The sequence below is a fragment of the Lemur catta genome, chromosome 9 (assembly GCF_020740605.2).
Source record: "Lemur catta isolate mLemCat1 chromosome 9, mLemCat1.pri, whole genome shotgun sequence".
In the NCBI taxonomy this organism is placed as follows: Eukaryota; Metazoa; Chordata; class Mammalia; order Primates; family Lemuridae; genus Lemur; species Lemur catta.
Genome location: NC_059136.1, coordinates 72,825,823 through 72,846,979, shown reverse-complemented (window position 1 = coordinate 72,846,979; position 21,157 = coordinate 72,825,823). Strand labels below are relative to the sequence as shown.

The 21,157-nt window shown below is 35.3% G+C and overlaps 1 protein-coding gene across 2 annotated transcripts; it reads right to left on the bottom strand.

Annotated features, from left to right (window-relative positions):
• Nucleotides 1–2,838: 2,838 nt before the first annotated feature.
• On the bottom strand, nucleotides 2,839–20,677 carry ZFAND1 (zinc finger AN1-type containing 1). 2 transcript variants are annotated; one of them, XM_045561796.1, is made up of 8 exons: nucleotides 20,604–20,677; nucleotides 17,582–17,624; nucleotides 16,842–16,881; nucleotides 14,615–14,742; nucleotides 14,437–14,528; nucleotides 13,566–13,687; nucleotides 4,093–4,248; nucleotides 2,839–3,989 (listed from the first exon to the last, which is right to left on the bottom strand). In XM_045561796.1, the coding sequence occupies exons 1-8, from the start codon at nucleotides 20,656–20,658 to the stop codon at nucleotides 3,819–3,821; spliced, it is 807 nt and encodes a 268-aa protein (XP_045417752.1). In that variant the 5' UTR covers nucleotides 20,659–20,677; the 3' UTR covers nucleotides 2,839–3,818. The 2 variants fall into 2 exon arrangements, with proteins under 2 accessions (XP_045417752.1, XP_045417753.1); XM_045561797.1 differs by lacking the exon at nucleotides 20,604–20,677 and adding an exon at nucleotides 20,531–20,593.
• Between the last annotated feature and the right edge of the window lie 480 nt (nucleotides 20,678–21,157).

Genomic DNA, 21,157 nt, shown 5'->3' with positions numbered 1-21,157 from the left:
GCTAAAATTGAAGCAAGAACAAACATCATATTTATGGTGAAGCTTGGATGAAAAAACAGTGAAATCATTGATGCTTTACAAAAAGTTTATGAAGACAGTGCCCCAAAGAAATCAGCAGTTTACACATGAATAAGTCATTTCAATAAACTTACATAATTCTGACTGAAAAAAATATAGTTGAGCAAGTTTTCCAATTGATGGGTGCCAAAACTGTTGCATCCTGATCAGCTGCAGACAAGAGCAAAGCTTTCAATGGAAATTTTAACAAGTGGGATCAAGATCTCGAAGAATTTCTTCAAAGAATTGTACTAGGAGCTGAAACAAGGCTTTGGCAGTATGATCCTGAAGACAGAGAACAATCAAAGCAATGGCTACCAAGAGGTGGCAGTGGTCCAGACAGAACATAGGTGGACTGGTCAAGAGCAAAGGTCATGGCAACAGTTTTCTGGGATGTTCAAGGTATTTTGTTGTTGACTTTCTACACAGCCAAAGAATGATAGTATCTGCTTATCATGACAGAGTTTTGAGAATGTCAGCCAAAGCTTTCACAGAAAAATTACCAGGCAAACTTCACCAGAGAATTCTTCTTTGTATGACAATATTCCTGTTCATTCCTCTCATCAAAGGCAATTGTGCAAGAGTTTCAGTGGGAAATCATTAGGCATTTACCTTACAGTCCTGATTTGGCTCCTTCTGCCTTGTTTTTATTTCCTAATCTTAAAAATTCTATAAAGGATACCCATTTTTCTTCAGTTAATAATGTCAAAAAGACTGCATTGACATGGTTAAATTCCCAGGATGCTCAGTTGTTTAGGGATGGATTAAATGGCTGGTCTTATCGCTTATAAAAGTGTCTTAAACTTTTTGGAGCTTATGCTGAGAAATAAAGCTTATATTTTCTATTTTGATCTTTTTATTTTTTTAACAAACTTGACATTCCCTTATATTTGCTGCCTGATTATTTAAACTGAAACTCATTTGTATCATAGTTTTATTTTTACTACTTATCTGAATTTTAAACCTTTTATTCCCCCTTTCTGGGTTTTCTACTTAAAATTTTAGTTGTCTGCAAGCAGGTGGTAAGATACTAGAGTAGGGTAGGAACAGTAAGTCCCTAAAATTTCATGAATTATCTTAACTGGAAGCTCCCAAAGAAAGCCTAAGATGTCTGATTTCAGAGTAATATGGAAATAAGGAGCTCAAGGACTGATAATCTCTCTCCTACACCTTGTTTTCTTTAAGAAACTACTCATGTTGGAGCTGCTAGTCCCTAGTACTGAGGATGCTATTACCTGTGTCTCTTCCAGACTAGTTTGCTCCACCACCTGGGACCTGACCCAACTTACCACCAGTAAGCCCATAATATAAGTCCTACCCTCTAGGCTGCTTTGTCTCTTTTCTGTCCAATTATTAATATGACCTCTTCTTTCTCCCTTGGTCTAACTTGATCCCTGCCATCCTTACTTCCCATCTTCTCAATACCCATAGTTTTTTTTCTGGCATAGTTTTAGTTCAAATCATGAGACATGGGTGATCATCTGTGTGCAAATAATTATGACTAATATTAAGGTATTAGTTTGTTTTGGAATTTTCTGGTATCTGGGAATATATATAAGGACATCTACCTCTAATTTTATAGTTTCCAATAAAAGCTATTGAAACACAGCTATACCTACTATCTACTAATTTGGCACTTGCTGCACTTCTTTGTATTACAAGTATAGGCACACTATGTTTTATGGCACTTTATTGAACTTTACAGATACTGCATTTTTAATAAATTGAAGGTTTGTGGTATTGAGCAAGTTAATTGGTGCCATTTTTCCAATGGCACGTGCTTGCCTTGTGTGTCTGTGTCACACTCTGGTGATCTTCTCAATATTTCAACTTTTTCATCATGATATCTGTTATTGTGATCTGTAATTAGTAATCTTTTATGTTACTATTATAATTGTAGATATAGTGGAAATAGCGAAACAACAAGAAATAGAAGTACAGCCTGAAGATGTGACTGAATTGTTGCAATCTCATAACAAAACTTGATGAAGAGTTGCTTCTTATGGAAGAGCAAAGTGGTTTCTTGAGATGGAATTTACTCCTGGTGCAGATGCTATGAACATTGTTGAAATGACAACAGAAGATTTACAATACTCCACAAAATTAATTGATAAAGCAGGGTTTGAGAGGATCAACTCCAATTTTGAAAGACGTTCTACTGGTGATAAAATGCTGTCAAACAGCCTTGCAGGTTCCAGAGCAATCTTCCATGAAATGAAGAGTTAATAGATGAGGAAAACTTCATCATTTGTTGTCTTATTTTAAGAAACTGTCACAGCCAGCCAACCTTCTGCAACCACCACCCTGATCAGTGAGCAGCTATCAATATCGAAGCCAGACTCTCCACAGGAAAGATTGCCACTTGCTGAAGGCTCAGATGATTGGTTGCATTTTTTAGCAATAAAGTTTTTTTTAATTAACATATGTATATTGGTTTTTAGACATAATGATACTGCATGTTTAATAGACTAAAGTATAATGTAAACATACATTCTAATACATTGGGAGACCAAAAAATGTGTTACTCAATTTATTGTGATATTTACTTTGTTATGATGTCTGGAACAGAATCTGCAGTATCTCAAGGTATGTGTGTATGTATACGCCTCTTCACTGTATCCATTATGGCAATTAGAAATAGATCTTTATATTTAGTAGATGCTCAAATAACTATGTTAATGAATGAATGATAAGCAGGTGATAAAAGTCAGAAATTGTTAATATCTCCATTCCTCACATGAAAATAATATGAAGAAAGAATTAGAAAGAAAATAGGCCAAATGAGCATTCCGAGTTTATTCCTTTAATTAAACCTAAAGCTACTACACATGTTCATGACAATTATGATAGAAAAGGGGAAAAGAATAAATAGAAACAATTTATATTCCCTCCATATAGTGGTACTTTGTTGGGTACAGATGGAAGACATCATTTAGGAGCATTCATTTGAATTTGTGGGTAAAAAATTGGCATGTGTTTTTCTTGGTATCTATAGAGAGAGAGTAATGAAGTTGAAATAACCTATTTTTCTTTGTATTTATAATATACTCATACTAACAAAAAAAAAGATGAATCCTACTGGAGGGGGGTCTTTAATCAGAAATATGCCCCAATGCAGTTAAATGACACCTAGAAAATCATTTTCTCTTCCTAGGCCTGACATTCCTCATCTAAAAACTTAGAAGATTGAATGAGATGATCTCTAAATTTCTACAATTCATGAACACACAACAATGGATACATCATAATTTAAGTAGATAGTTAAACCTACACTTTCTGGCTCCATGATGCTAGGCTTAGCCATAAGACTTGCTTAAAGTAAAAATGATGCATGTATTATCTGAGAGAGGGCTGAAATTTCTGTCATCTCTTCTCCCTCTGCTATAAGAATGGCAAAGTGTCCAAAGAAGGGCACTCCTTCAGCTTCAATCCTGGAATAAAGATGACGTGGAACAGTGCTACAGCCAATCAACAGGTGACGTTAACCCACCAGGAGATACAACTTTGTTTTTACTACTACAGCATAACCTAATAAAAGCTAATTAAATATAAGAATTTGCTAATAATTGAGTTTCAGTTCATAGTTAAAGTTTAAAACACAAAAAATCAAATGTAATAGAAAACCGATAATATAAAATATGATAAAATGGAAATAAGCAAAAAGACAACTTTTAAAAATAACAGTATTTATAGTAAAATAAATTGACTTAAAAATATACATAGAAGTTGCCTTGTGATTTCTGGCTTGTATCACTGAATGACTATTCTAAGTAAGAATCAACATTTTTTAAAAATAGTTCTTCATCATTAAGATACTCCAAGATAATATTTCCACCATTATATAAAGGACAATCCTCCTTAGTAATCCAGGTTTCCAAAGTATGATCCAAGGGTAAGGCTTCTCCTGAAGTAATGTGACATAACCTCAATTTCTGTGAAGGGAGAAATAAATCATACTGTAATAAACACACATGCTTGTATAGAACTTCTAGATCCTAAAACTTTTAGGGAAAAATTATTATAACTAAATGTTACCTTAGCTGTTAATTTGTTATTGTCATTTTTAAGACTGGCTAGAGAAGCTGCAAAGTCTATGACCTTCCCAATACTCCATCGGTGGCAAAAGAACATTGCTTTGCTCTTCTCTTTGCTGCCCTTAGGCAAGAAAACCTGAAAGTAAATTCTTTCTGTCTGTAAAATAAAAAGTTAAAATATAGATTATATATATGTAAAATAGACATCTCTGTTTTTAGCTGGTGTCATCCCTTCCTCTCTTCTTCTGGTCAGAGAAGAATTACCCTCTAACAATGCAACTCTTAGTTGGAAACTGATCATAGTAACCCAGCATCCACCTAAATGCATGGGCATACGACCACGACCCTGGCCAGCGTGATCTGTGCAAAGACAGGCATGTGTCCTAAGTTAGGCCATTCAGGGTCTGTTCCTGGGATTTTATGTTCAAAAGCTGAGGGAAGGGAAAGCTCTTTTTTTCCTGAGCTTTTAAAGTCTTACTGAATTAAACCTGGAGTGGCCTGAAGCTAAACCCCTCACCCCACAGCCATCCCAAGTTAGTTTGGAAAAAGTCTCCTTAAATAGGAAAAAATGAGGCCAGTACAGAAAGAGAAAAGACAAGAAAACAGAAGGATTCTTTTAACATAATTTGAGTGCCGGAATTTGGTTGTCTCCTAAGACCAGATCAATCTGTCATTCACCATTATATGAGGAAGAAAAGTTGTTTTGATTGTGCTCGTTGGAATTGAGTTTCTGACATTTGGCATTGAAAGATTCCCAATATATATAACATTTCTTTTTGTGTGAAAGATCTCATTACATACTTGGAGACAGTAGAACTTTGGAGAAAAAAAGAAACTTAGAAATCAAAAACAAAAAACCCTAAACCATATATAAGTACCTTATCAACAAAAGAGAGGAACTTGGAGATGGTTTGTCTAGTATTCTATACATTATCTGCCTCCTCATAGTGTGTTTTCTTGCCTAATTAGCAAATGCAGGAAGGTAAGTATAGGAACAGAGGTGCTTGGCCTCTAATCTTCCTTGCTTCCTAAAAACTACTTTAAAAATGTGCTAGCTTTACAGATCAATTCCTCCTACATCACAAATTTTGGCATAACCGGAGCATATCTAAGTTGCGTGGGAAAGATCATAGTTATTTTAAAAATAATAGATTCTACACAATTCCCATCTCAGCACTAAGGAACTGAGATTTGTTGAAGACCCAGGAGAGTGTCATTATTTCAGATTACAAGCATTAAAGGAGAAAACAAGAAATCATTGGAAATTTAAGCTTTGAGCCAACTCTATAACCAAACCATCCTTGCTCCAAAAACAAAGAAGCAAGAACATAAATATGGAAAGAGAAAATTTAAAAAATATAGCCTCATGTAAAAAAAAAAAAAAGAGAGAGAGAGATTAATGTATCTGAGAATCAAAAATGAAACAGAAATGCACAATGACAGGCGGGCTGAGACACTGGCATTCAGGGCTCCAGAAGAGGAAGAGGTACTTAGGAGTGTAGCTTGTGGGCAAATGGGAAATAAGAGCTCCACAGGGGTATAAAGATAAAGTCCTCTGCTTGGAAGCAGAGGGTAGTGTGGGACCTGTGCTCTAGGAAAGGAGGCTAAAGAAGTTACAGCTGAACATTGACTTAGGATATTGCTTATATAAATCGATAGGGAGGCAGAAAAGCACAGATATAACCTCCTGACAGTGAACAAAGACCAGGTCTTCTAGCTCAGTAAATGCATCTGTCATAACCTGAAAATCTCTGTAGGACAGAAGCACATACTGCCAATCTCAAACTTGGATTTGGAATGGCAGTCCTGGATGGGGGGTCGGGGGGAAGAAAATGCAAAATTGCTAGCTAGGAATTGGCAAGCAAGAGGAGACAGAGATATATAAAGAACCTCCTACTTAAGATGAACATATAGAGTCAGTAAACAAATTTCAAAACAAACTGCAGGTTAACTCACTATGGGCAAATGCAGATAACTGAACTTTAAAAAGACATTAAAATAAGTTATTTTGGGTGCACAATGAGATAAAAAGCAGTAAGCAGTCATGAAACCAAAATAGGTAGAAATGAAAGAAAAAATATGAAGATACAATTTGAAATATAAAAATTAAAACATACAGTTTCTGGAATAAGAAACTTAAACAGGATAAAGTTCTATAATCCTCAATAAAAAGGCTTAATTTGAGGAAGTCACTGAGAATGTAGCAGAAAGACACACAAAGAAAAAGATTATATTACTATATCCCCAAAATATGTCAAGAAGAGTTTCACAAGAGAAGAAACAGTGAAGAAGCAATAATATTCAGAGAAAATATGACTACAATTTTCCAAAAATTAAATATGTACCATCAATGTCAAGCTGAATAATTAAAATAAATCCACACCTAGAAACATTGCATTGCAATTGGAGAATATCAAAAGTAAAAATTTTAAACGCTACCAAAAAAAGATAGATTAACCATAAAGCGACAAAAATAAGACCAACAACAGATGTCTTCACAATGGATGACAGAGTATATTAAAAGAGTTGAGCAAGTCTAACAGACAATCCGGCTAAAGGTGAGGCCATGTTCAAATAAAAAAGACTGATAGAGTTTATGACCAAAGACCCTTATTGAATGAACGACTAAAGAATGTCTTTCAGCAAAAATATAAGTGAGTTTTAAGAAGGGAGAAACTGAAAAAATATGTATACGTATGTTGGTAAATTTAAATAGCTATTAAAAATAATTTTTATGTTTTAACGAAGATGATAGGATAGGAGATATTCAACTGGATAAAACACATCAAGCTCTTTACCTTATGCAGGAGGCAATAATAGCAAGTAACTTTAGACTTTTAGAAAAAAATAATTATATACGTTAAAATTTTAAGTACATACCTATTATCACCATTATTGTAAGACATTGAACATGATAAATAACATATTACAAAAAAAACCCGGTATAATTATTGAAAAACAAAAATTAAAGCTATCCTTACTTGTTAATGGGGTATGACTATATAACTAAGAAACTGAAAACACTAGTAGGAAAAGAAACTTCTATAATTAATAAAGAAGCTGGTGATGTAGCTGAATAAGGTGAATATACAGGACTCAAGATTTTTTTTTTTTAATTTATGAGTGGTAAGTGTCTGAAAATAGAAGTAGAGGCAAATATTCTGTTCACAATGGAAGCAAAAACGATAACATAAATAGCAATGAAAATAAGGAATATGACTTACAAGAAGAAAAATATAAAATATCACAGAAGGCAATAAAACATCTGAATAAACAGAAAGAAATATGAAGGTACTTATAGGAAGACAATGTCATAAAAATGTCATTTCTCCCACAATTCATGTATATCATATAATACAAATCCAATATGAATCCTTCAGGAATAGATATAAGTCAGGCCCAAAACCTGATTTATTTAATAATCAGTGATGGTAAATAAATAAAATGAAGACAATTTAATAATCAGTGATGGTAAAACTAGCTAAACAACTGGAAGAAAATAAAATTAAGCCATTAGTTCTTAAGTTCATATCATATCCAAAAAAAATCCAGATGGATTAAAGACAAAAAAAAGGAAATAAAACAAAAACCCTAAGGAAAACCAAAACAGGAATGAAAAACAGACCTTAGAAAAAATGAAAATATTGATATATCAACAAGAAACATAAGTGAAATCAATATATTTGACAGATTTTGAAAAAACAATTTATAAAGCAGATTATTATTTTTTTTTTTTTGATACAGAGTCTCATTCTGTCACCCTGAGCAGGGTGCAGTGGCATTATAGTAGCTCACTGCAACCTCAAACTCCTGGGCTCAAGCGATCCTCTTGCCTCGGCCTCTGGAGTAGCTGGGACTATAGGCATGCACCACCACGCTCAGCTAATTTTTCTATTTTTAGTAGAGATGGATCTCGCTCTTGCTCAGGCTGGTCTTGAAATCCTGAACTCAAGCAATCCTCCCACCTCAGCCTCCCACAGTGCAAGGATTACAGGTGTGAGCCACAGTGGCCCAGATTGATTGTTTATAAAGGCTAAATACCTATTATAGTCTAAGAGCTTCCATAAGTTGACTAAACAAAATAGAAAGACAACCTATAAGAGAAATAATCAAATGATGTGCGTGGACAATTCAGAGAAGAGCAATTCCAAATGACTAGAAAACATGTGAAAAGATGCTCAGACTGAATAGTAGTCATGGAAATGCAAATTAAAGCAATTATAGGATATCTTTTTATAGCCGTGAGACTGGACTTAAAAATTGAGTGCTAACAGCTACTGGAAACCATGGGAGGAAAAGGGTACTCTCATGTCTGGCCACACGAGGCAGTATATCAAACTGGTTAGGATGGTAGGCTCTTACCACGCGAGTGATCTTAAGCAATACTTAACTCCAGATTATTTATCTGTGAAATGAGAGTAAATATGTCAGAGAAAGAGTGATAAGTACTAAAGTACATACCCTTTGACACAGCAAACACACTCTTGGGAATTTATCCCACAAGAAATAAAAGTATCAGACTGAGGCTACTTAGCACTGTAGCCAAAACTGGAAACAAAATCAATGCTCATCATTAGCAAAATGGCAAAATAAGTCACAGTACACTTACACACAGAATATGATGCAGCTTTTAAAGAAAATAATTTAGAGCCATTTGTTCACTGAGGGAATTTCTACCAGGCATTAACGAGAAAAGGATATATATAGAGAAAGATATATAATCCACTCAAAATCATCTTTATTTTCATTTTTAGCCCTAATCACTATATGACATATTGTATATTTTATACATGTCTCACCCCAGTGGAATATAAATTCCTTAAGGTCAGGGACTCTCTATCATTCACTGCTGTATCCCCAGGGCCTGGTATATAAAAAGTATTCAAAAAAATGTGTGGACTAAATGAATGATGCAATTTTTACAAAATGATGACTGAAAGACACTCCTTATGCCTTTCATACATATATTAATACAAGTAGAATACATATCCATTTATTTAAAGTTATACACATGTACACACACATACACATATACATGGATGTATACATGTATATATGCAGATATATGTGGGTACATGTGTTTATATGTATATTATATATGAAAGTATGTATGAATAAAGACACACACACATCTCTCTATTATATCTACACCTCCAAATACACATACACAAACATTTATGATAAGGGGAAAAACTTAGGTCTAAAAACTTGTGGAGTGCTCTATGATGTATTATTACATGTGTGAAGAACACTGTCTCTGAAGCCTGACTGCCTGGTTTCAATTCACAGTTCTCCACTCAGTAGCTAGTTACTAGCAAGCTACCTTGCTTTTTGGGGTAAGAGTTAAGAGTGCATACCTCATAAGCTAGCTAAGGAATGAAACATGTTAGAAGAGTGCCTGGAACAAAGTAAGTGCCATAGATGTTTTTATTATTATATTTTCAGTAACAAAAAATTACAAAATAATGTGAATAATATTATTGGGTACTTCAGAGCAGGTCTTCTCAACTTTGTCAGTGTTAACATTTTAAACCAGAAAACTCTCTGTTGTGGGCCATGTCCTGTACACCCGTAGGATGTTTAACAGTATCTCTGGCCTCTACCCACTAGATACCAGTAGCACCCCATCCCCAACTGTAACAACCAATAATGTCTCCAGACATTGCCAAATGTCTCCTAAGGGACAAAATCACCTTCAACTGAGAACTAATGTTTTAGGGGGATGGAAATGGATGAAGGACATAGGAGGGTGTCTTGGTTTTTTTCCGATTTATAGCTCTTAATGGTTATACTTGATAAAAGCAGGTACTACCTTTGCTATTTAAAAATGTTCAATAAATAAAATTTGAAACAAGAAAAATATTAAGGATAATCATCAAAATAAAAAACTATCATCAATGGTTTGTAAACCAGCAGAATAAATTCAAGCGATGCAAAAGATGACAGCAAAGAGAAAGAAAGATTCAAAGAATAAGGATGATGAGCAGAAAACATAAGATGGAAGAAATACGTTCAAATGCACCAGTGATCACAATAAATATAAAAGGATTCGACTCACCTATAAAAGAGAGATACTATCAAACTGAATTAAAAAAACAAAGTCCAGCTATATGCTGCTTACAAGAGACACCCTAAAACAAAACATATAGAAAAGTTGAATAAAAGGGATGAAAAAAAAAGATGTAATAATTAAATATTTACCAGAAGAAAGTGATTCTCCTGCCTCAGCCACCTGAGTAGCTGGGACTACAGGTGCACGTCACCACATCTGGTTAATTTTTCTATTTTTTTGTAGAGCTCTTGCTCAGGCTGGTGAGGAATTACTGACCTCAAGTGATCTTCCTGTCTTGTCCTCCCAAAGTGCTAGGATGACAGATGTGAGCCACTGTGCCTGGCCCATAGTGGGAGATTTTAACACATCTGCGAGACTAATACATCAAGTAGACCAAAAATTAGTAAGTACACACACACACAGCACACACACATACATATGTGCACATATATGGACAGAAAGATAATACAAATGATAAAGCAAACAAGGCAAAATGTAAACAATTGGTGCATTTGAGTAAAGGATATGGAAAAGTTCTTTGCACTATGGTTGCAACTTGTGTGTGTTTGAGATAATATAAGAGCAGAAATCAGTGAAAGAACAAAGAAATACAGTTCAATAAAACCAAAACATGGTTCTTTGAAAAGACTAAGAAAAAATAAAGATAAACCTTTAGCTACTCTGTTTAAACAGGAAAGAAAGAAAAGTACAAAGGAAAAATATTAAGAATGAAGTGGTATGACTAAAGACACAACAGAGATTTTGAATCATAAGAGAAAACCTTGAACAACTTTATAACAATAAATCGAAAAATCTACATCAAATAGGAATTTTTTAGAAAAATACTATTTAACAAAATTGACTTCATAAGAAATATATTACCCAAATAAACTAAGATTTAACACATTGCAACAGTATTCAAAATTCTCCCTTCAAAAAAAAGAAAACAGCTCTATCCAGGATAATTGTTTTTTGTGGCTGAGTAGAACTCCATGGTATACATATACCACATTTTATTAATCCACTCATGTATTGATGGGCACTTGGGTTGTTTCCACATCTTTGCAATTGTGAATTACACTGCTATAAACATTCAAGTGCAGATGTCTTTGGAACCCATTCTACTAAGTGAAGTATCCCAAGAATGGAAAAACAAGCACCACATGTACTCACCAGCAAACTGGTATTAACTGATCAACACTTAAGTGCATATATAGTAATAACATTCATCGGGTGTTGGGCAGATGGGAGGGGAGAAGGGAGGACGGGTATATACACATGTAATGGGTGCAATGCGCACCATCTCTGGGATGGACATGCTTCAAGCTCTGACTCAGGTGGGGCAAGGGCAATATACATAACCTAAACATTTGTACCCCCATAATATGCTTGAAATAAAAATAAATAAATAAATAAATTCCTAAGCAATGGAATAAATCACAAAGGAAAATAAAAAAACAAAAAGAAAGAAAACAGATCCAAAGGTCCTAAGAGAGTGTTACCGAAACTTCAATAACAAACAATCCCCACCCTTGACAAATATCTCAAAGAATAAAAAAAAGCCACTCAATTTGAGTATAATCTTGCTAGTAATGTCACTAAAAAACACTAAATAATATATTAGCAAATCAATTTAGCAGTATATTTTAAAAGAATTATATACCAGTCAAGTAGTTTATCCTGGAATATTTGGTGACTTAACAGAAATCAACCAATATAATTTATCACATTGATAAGGAAAAAACAAAAGATCTTACTAGATGTAAGAAAAAAACCTATAGTACAGTTTAATACCCATTCCTGGTATCAATTCCTAGCAAATTAGGAGTAGAAAGGAATACTGCTATCCTGTAAAGGCTACTATCAAAAATCTACTGCAAATATAATACTCGATGAAACTTTAGAAGCATTTCCATTAAAGTCTGAAACATGATGAGTATGCCTGCTATTACCCATGTTATTCAACATTATTCTGAATATCTCAGCAGTAAGACAAATGACAATGAAAAGAAGGAGTAAGAGAAAAGAAAATTGAGGGAGGGACAACTCCACAAAAACTGGCATTTGCTAAAGATATGACAGTACAGAAAATATCCCAGAAAATCTACAAAGTATGGGAACTATTAGGAATTTATTTGCTAGACAGAAGGGCAACATGTACCAACTGGCAATAACCAATTAGGGAAATGTAGTTTTTATTTACAATGACAGCAAAAATTATAAAGAATCTAAGAATAAACCTAAGAAAAGATATATAGATATTTATGATAAGCATTACAGAGTGTTACTTCTATAATTACATATAAAAGAAGACCTAAAGAAAAGTTAGAAAGACAAACCACAGACACTGATGGGAAGAGTCAAAATTCTAAAGACGTCAACTGTGTCTGATATAAAGTTCAGCACAATTCCTATCAAAATCACAATTTCACAGAACAGGATAAAGTGATAGTAAAATTTTTATGAAAGGGTAAATGGCCAAGAATAGATAGCACTGAAAGAGACAAATCAGTACAACCCTGGCAATAATAAGTTGACAATATCTAGTAAAGCTAAAGATGGGCAAATCTCATAACTCAGTTTTTCTATTTCTAGGTATATTCCCTAAAGTAGCATCTTTTAATCTGGTGGTTCTAATCCATCAGGGGTTGGAACATCAACCTGGTAGGTTCTGACCAACATCCTTTAAAACAAAATAAAATAGAATACAAAACATAAAAGTATATAATACACATTAAGGCTGAGTATCACTTAATGAAACTGTGTTAGGGTATGCAAGTATGTACACACATACTGGGCTGTTAGAGAAAATAATTGATATTGTGAAGTTTTAAAGGTACAGTCCTAGGGAAACACTTCTATACATACTCAAGGATGTTCATCGTAGAACAGTTTATAATAGCAAAAAATTGGAAAAATCTGAATTTTGCTTATTAAGAGAATAAACACAGATATATTTACACTATGGAATAATGTAGAGCTGTCAAAATGAATGAACTAGACAGAATGTTTCAGCATGGATAAATGTTAAAATCATGATGCCAAGTGGGAAAAAAAAAAAAAACAAGTTGAAGAAGGGTACATGGGGTTCAGTGTCTTTTTTTTTTTTTTCTGTATAGAGACAGGGTCTCACTATGTTGCGCAGGCTGGTCTTGAACTCCTAGTCTCAAGTAGATCCTTCTGCCTCAGCCTCCCACAGTGCTAGGATTACAGGTGTGAGCCACCGCTCCTGGCCTCTACTGTTTCCATAAAGGGAAAAAAACTCACAAAACTATGTATTATTTTTGCAGACATATACCATATAATTTTAGGAATGATACATATCAGGTTCAGGTTAGTTGTTACTTGATGGGAGGGAGAAAAAAAAGAGGACTTCAATCATATGTGGAATTTTTTTGTTTTTAAAAATCTCTAAGACCAACCTGAGGCAATGACTTATCCCCATCAGCATGCATCTTCAGTTTCATCAACGCAACCTTTGCAGCTGTTTCACTACTTTTGGCTCCTTTCCGTCGTTTACTTGTTGTCTCTCCTGTCTTGGAATCTAAGAGATTAAGTGCAAGCATGTAAGCACATAAGAACTTTTACATCGGATTTTTTGGAGTTTTATTATAAAGCATTTATTAACTATGGCCCTGAAATGTACACAAATTACACACAGTAGAAATATAGAGAGAACATATTCATTGTATAGATATTATATTTATATGATGAATGGAAAATATCATTGAGGTTGACCTAAGCAATCTCCACATCAAAAAATTCACTGTTAACGTGCTTCTTTCCAACTTAAGCCTATTTAAACTAAAGCAGCCACTAATGCTTCTACAGAGAACCTTAAGATTTGGTTATAGAGGATTTCAATAAAGGAACTATCCTTAATACAGGATGAAAATTATGAACTAACATATTGGCTGAGAGATTGATCTAAGTCACAGATACACTCTTTCCTAGTATCTCATACTATCAGTAGGAAAGCTGACTAGAGTTCAATCATTACAGAAAGCAATTGGGTACTTCAGTCTAATGAATACCATTTCTAGCCACAATGGTTAACTAGCTGATCTAAGTGACCCAGCCAAAAAGACCCTGGTGGGGGTACTTCCAAACAATTTCCAAATTTTCATTGGTCAGGCAGACCTTGTGAGAAATAACGTCACAAGAATGTCATCAAAATGCAAGTTATGACCATCAAGGCTGTTAACTGGTAAGAGGACATAAGACGCAGGAGCTCTGGAACTAAGAGTATATAGCAGTAAGGAAAGCAACAAAATAAGCTTTTTAAATACTTACCAATAATGTCTTTAACAAGTTTCTGAGTGGCAGCCATTCGAGGCTTTGGGATTTCCAGTTTTTCACACTCATGATCTGATTGATGACGGTGTCTATGAGCAAGAAAAGAGTGACACTAGCTCATGTATTTGTATGTAACTAAACAGATACACAAAGCATGAATAGTTTAAGTGATCACCTTAGGCAGAAGTTTTTCTCACAATAAGGACATATAACTGCCACAAGTTCTCTTTCAGCACAGTCCTTAAATGAGCATGGGTAAGATTTATGTTTATCTGTCTTCAGTCTTTCATTGATTACAGTCACCTGAAAATATACAAAGGGGGAAATGGCATTATATTTCACATTTAAAGCAAATCAACAAGTCTACGTTAGAAGACAGCATCCACATCATTTTTGTTTAAACTTATTAGAGCAAGTTACATACTCTCACATAAAGATTATAATGAATGCTTATGTGAGAAATGATTACTGTGCTGACTGTTCTACATTTTAATATATTTCCTACTGTGGTATATTTATTGTGTTTAAGTAAATTAAAATGACTATTCAGTTACTCTCTACAATTTTAATCTACTTTGTAACAGTCCCACACAAAGATGCCCCCATAATAATATGCTCAAGTGATCTTCCTGCCTCAGCCTCCCAAGTAGCTGGACTACAGGCACGCACCATCACGCCCAGCTAATTTTTAAATTTTTTTTTTTTAATTTTTAGTTGCCTGGCTAATTTTTTTCTATTTTTAGTAGAGATGGGGTCTCCCTCTTTGCTCCGACTGGTCTCAAACTCCTGACCTCAAGCGATCCTCCTGACTCAGCCTAGCAGAATGCTAGGATTACTGGCGTGACCCACCATGCCCGGCCTATGTCAACCCTCAAATGGAAGTCACATCTACTTTCTATACTGATTTTAGGGGATTAAACATTAACTCAGGGAATAAAACACTTACAAATTATATATCTGTCCATGAGATAAAGAGTTAAAGACAGTTTTCAAAATCACATATCTTTCTCTATGCTCTGTTTCATATTTCATTACCAGCAAATATTCCATCCCAGGAAGAGAAGATTTTATAGGATTAAAAAAAAATTTAGATCAGCCAGCCTATTCTGGGCATTAATTAACTAGTTGAATAAACTTAGAGAAATAATTGCTTGAAAACTCTAACCAAAAGGCATTCCTTTATATAAATGATAGTTACATCTTGTTAGAATTAACTTAAGTATCCTTCCAAATTTGTTGCAATGGCCTAATGGTGTTTCAGTATTTTATTAATGAGACGTAATAATCTAAGAGACATTCATAGAAATCAAATGATACTATAAGAAAAAAGAAAGCACAGGACAGATTTCTAAGCTATAAGAAACATCAGTAAGTTTTACTATACAACTCTGAGTATTTTCTTCTAATTAATCTTGCATAAAACCAACATATTAGGTAATTTTAATTTTCCTCAAATAGATCACATAAACTTCAAAGGGCCAGATTTGGACTGATAACTTACACTTGAAAGGGTTAGATTTCAACTGAAGCTCATGTAACCTTAATTTTCAATAAATGAGAGAACAGATGTGAAAATTCTTGGCAGAGTGCGTGGTAAATGGTGGGCAGGAATAAATATCCACTGAAAAGTTTTAGAAGCAAATCCTTCTTTCCCACTGGAGTGAATTCAGCTTAACTCCCTGCCTCTCTCTGCCCCAGGAGAGGTGGAACAACTTATTTCGTTGCTAAATTTAAGAAAATAACATTAGGCATGGAGTGCTCCACTTTCTTTTTCCTCCTGGAATTGAACTGCTTTCAGGCAGAAAGCCTAACCTGGTCAGTACTGCTGTGACTGGTGGGCAAGTCTACCCAATCCCGAATTTCCTTTGCGGACCCATTTGGCTCCACACTAAGCCTCATCATTCAACTTATTCTTTATCAGTAATAGGGTGATATTTTGGCTTCTATGTGCCAGGCTGTTCTTAATCTATGATTTATTCAGAATTAGGGTGGGAATTTTGTCAGACTACAGGTTTGTTCCTGGTGATCTAAGGATGACTAAACCAGAATGATTTACTACCACAGATCCTATCACCAGGCACCAGTGAAAATGAATTCAACAGTGAACTGGAGGAAGTATATAGTGAGGACATTAACTCCGATGTATATTTATAAATATATAGCCTGCTGCAAATAGGCCACCTAAATAGAAATGTTATAAAAAAATTTAAATACCAAGTAGATAATTTTTTCTTTAAGACAGCGAAAAATAATATAAATGAAGCAAAAGCCTCTTTATATTAACAGTTTAGCATGCCAAACTTTAATCTCTGGTGCCCTGACTGGCTTTCAATCTAATCAAATTCTGTATGAAAGGACATGAATACAACTATGTTTTATCAGATTGAAAAATATTAACATACCTCAGGACAACCATGAGACTCCCTGCTTCTGTGTTCAAGGCTTAAATAATTTAAAAAAATAGCATTCATTTACATGCAATCAAATAACATACTTAAAAATAACTGTAGTATTTTGAGGTATTTTAATGTTTAGTATTCTTAAGATACATTACACTCACAATACATTAATAACTTTGCATAGATGAAAAAACTGAAATGTCAGACAAGGACGGAGCATCTAGTCTCAAAAGTTTTAAAACAAATGTTCAATTTCAATATGAGTAAAAGCAATTCACCATGCTAATTTACCTTTATGAAAATACAAACAAATCTTTGCATTTCTTTTATTTCTAAAAGATCATCAGTAGTAAAATGTGAAAGGAGTGCTTTAATTCTGAATGATTTAGAAATATGCATTACTTTTAATTAAAATAAAGAGCAATAATCATAGCTGGGCTTTGAAAATCATATTCTTTATATTGTGGATATTATCTTCTCCTTGTAATTAAAAATATAACTTTTACATAAATTTACACACATAATCACATTTCTAGAAGCTTAAAGATTAGTCACTTATGTGAATTAAGTTATCAGAGCCTATGGCTAATCGGTTTCTTTTTTGCCCCAAGTAATTGCTATACTGAATACCAAATATCAATGGCTAAAGTAACAACTATTTTAAATTATTTTACTTTTAGAAATAAACCCCGTATTACAAACACCAAAATTACTCCCAAATCCTGTGTAAAACCTTAACTTACCAAAATATTCCTGAACAACCATCACAAATAAATGGAAGAAAATCTAAAATTGAGGAAAAATGTATGTACCAGTCAGTATCTGATTTTGATTTAGTTTTTTTAAGCAAAAATAATCTTAAAGTATTGGACCACAGGAGAACTTCCCTTTTTGACTAATATCCTAGCATAGCAAGTCACTATATAACCACTGTTAAACAAAAGTCACCACCACCTCAATAACGCTGAAAGTAATTAGATCACCAGGACATAGATGTTACTTGTATTTGTATTGCTAACTCAGAAAAAAAGAAGTTCTGGCATTTTTCTGCTCCTTTTTTGTTTTATTTCCCAGATTTATTAGGTGTTGTTTTTGATATCTGTATACTGCAAAAATTCTGCATTTGGAGTTAAAAACCTGGGTTTCAATTCCACTGTTTACTAATCTAGCAATGCTAGGTAAGTTACTTAATAGCAAAGCTTTGGATATATATATTTGATATAGTATATAGTGTATGTCTTTATATATGTATATAAATATACATATATAAAACCAAAACTCTATTATTAGGTAATAAAAACAGAAAGATATAGACAGGTAGATATAGAGATAAATATATACATGCAGAAACTTAGATAGATATAAGCATATGGTTTCTGTGTATATATGTCCAAATGCATGTGTGAATAGACCTATATCTGTATCTATGCTGTATGACACACCTACCTGACAGGGTAACTGTAAAAAACAAGTGATATCTATATCTATATCTATATCTATATATATATATGAGATCAGAATAGTAAGATAGTAACTATAATTAATAAAAATAATACAGCAATTAACTTCTTTTGAGTATGCTCAACTCAGACAAATACTGCAGTGTCGGGGTAGAGATACTTTCAAAGAGATTCCAGAAATTAAATAAATGGATTGATTTTTGAAAATTAATTGCTGAATTTTTTTTTTCCTTGCTGGTGAGGAATACCTGAGTTAGGACCAAGTAACTAAGTAACAACTAAGTTAAGAACTGAACTTTTGAAAAGCACATAAAAGTATCTATTCTTAGATGTGGCAACCCACTATTGCTCACTACATACAATCAATCATTCTCTAAGCTGTTTTCAATACACCTCATTTTAAATTATAGTATACAGCCAAGAGAAGCTGGAAATACCCAATTACACTACTTTTACAAAATGAAAAGCAGAGAGTACTGTTCAGTCCCACTTTAGAGAAATCTACAACTGCCTCAGAAAGATCTCATTTCACAAGTATCTTAATCCAAACAGAGAGAGGAGGTCCTATTGTAACCAAAAGGGACCTCTGGATAATTATGCCTGTGGAATAAGAGGGCAAGAACAGTTCCTTCATCATCTGAAAAGTTGCTTGATGAACTGTCACTGCTATTACCAAAGCATGATACTATGAGCTTCTTTCATACCAAGAAATTATGGATAGAGTTGTTACCAAGTGAAAAGAAACTGAAGCATACAATACTGTATTCTGCAAAATTTTTGTCATTTTTTAATATGGAAAAAATGTACATCTTTGCTGTTTTGAGACTTTTGGTAACCAAGTAAGTACTGTATGCAAACCAGGAGGACCCAGGGGGAAGAGTTAAGATCAAGATAATTTCCTGGCACCTGATACCATCCTTCTATCTGTCCAGAAGGTAGATGAAATTTAAGATACCCACTTAACATACTATAAATCTTAACTCCTTCCCACTATTCTGAAAGAGATAGGCCTTTGCCTCATCTCAGTTACTGACACTAAAGGTACGTTAAGTTGGAAAGGATGATGAACTATGTCACAGAGAGTATATGTGTACTGGATTCACTAGGGAGAATCCGGCACACCAGACACACATAACTTACAGTCAAAACCCAGATAACTAAGCTTTCACATGAAAAGGCTGCACACTAACAGGTTCTTACCTGCTGAGCGGCTGGTGATCACAGCCAGTGGTGAAAGACACATATACAGAGTGCTACAAGTAACAAGGACCTAGCAAGGATTGTTGCCTGTCCTTGCCCACAGCAGACATCACTAATCAACATGGCACTCCACTGAAACTGAGTTAAACCTCAGAGTTCTTATCAACGCAGTGATTCAGGCACTTACTACTAATGACTGAAGCTGCAGTGGAAGATGAAATCTGTTTGCCACCTTATGTAGTATGTGCCAAATGTGACGGCACATATTTGGCATGAAACCCAGGTACCAAAGACTGAGCAGTCTGTGTGGCTCTAATGCTTCAAAAACTTGCCTGTTCTAGGTGTATGTCATCCGGAAGCCTGTGCCACATTACAACATTACTTCAGGCTATGTTTATTTCAAGGTCTCTCAGTTTAATGGAAAGAGACCATCACCTATTATTATTGATGCTCTCTAAAATGCAGCTCACTAGTCTGAAAGGTCTTCTGTGTAAAACACTGTAGTTTATACCTTTATGTGGGTCCAGCACCAAAATCAATGATATGTAAATGTTTATTCAAACAATGATAATCAGAATCACAGAATGACCGAGCTGGGAGAGCATAACGATCACCTAATGGAACAGACTGAGGATCAGGATCCCTTTGAGAATCTGACCACGGCTAAAGGGCCTTCTCATAGACGCTCATCTACTGAGAAGCCCGTGAACACCAGGTTAAAAATGGATCTCGCCCAACTCCTTCGTCTCACAGATAAGAAGCAAACAGGTAAACAAAAAGTCTGGGTTAGTGGCTTTCCCAAGGTAGCAGTGGCAAAGCCACGAGGGAACTCTCCCAGACCTAAGCGTCCTCCTTCCCTGTGCCCATCAGAAAGGAGTGGGCTCCGTGCACTGCCACCGCGCCACGCGCTCCAAAATCAAAGTGAACATCTTCACAAGTCTCTTCAAAGACTCGGGGGCAACAGAAAAAGCACCAACCATCTCACTGCAGACCCAAAAGAAATGCACCCGCCACGCTCCTCAGACCCCTCACCCGCCGCCACCATCCGCTGAGTCAAAGCGGGGCCCGAGTCTCCCGCGGCCGGGCGTGGGGACTCCCCGATCACCTCGCTGCCGACAGTGCTCCACCTGGCAGTGCTGCCCAACGTCCAACTCCGCCATCTCTCCGGCGCCGCAAGGGGCGGGACCGAAGCTTGGGGGGCGGGGCAATGGCGCGCGCGCAGAGCCTGCTGGGAGCGTGGCGGACCCAGGGGCGGAACCTGCAGGTGGGGACGGAGACCGGAAGCTGGGTGTGCGCGGAGTCCTGAACGCCGGAGAAGCGATGTGGGAGCCGGCTTCCCGGCCCAAAGAAAGGCCTCTCGCCGCATCCTTAAAGAAATACCCAACTGCCTTTCTGGAAGATTGGATGCCGCGGTCCGTGCGTGCAGCCACGAAAGTTGGCAATGGCCTCACAAGGATTGTTTTTTTGTTTTTTGTTTTTTAACTAATATAACCCCAGGAATCATCACAGTGCCTGGCACAAAGTATTGCAAGAATCAAATGAAAGAGACAAACATTGGTTATTCAAGTCCTGATGCATCCCAAACCAGTGTTACTTGATTATATAGTTTAAAGTAAATGCCTGTTGCAAGGGAATCATTAGGCTTTTTAAAAAGTAAAG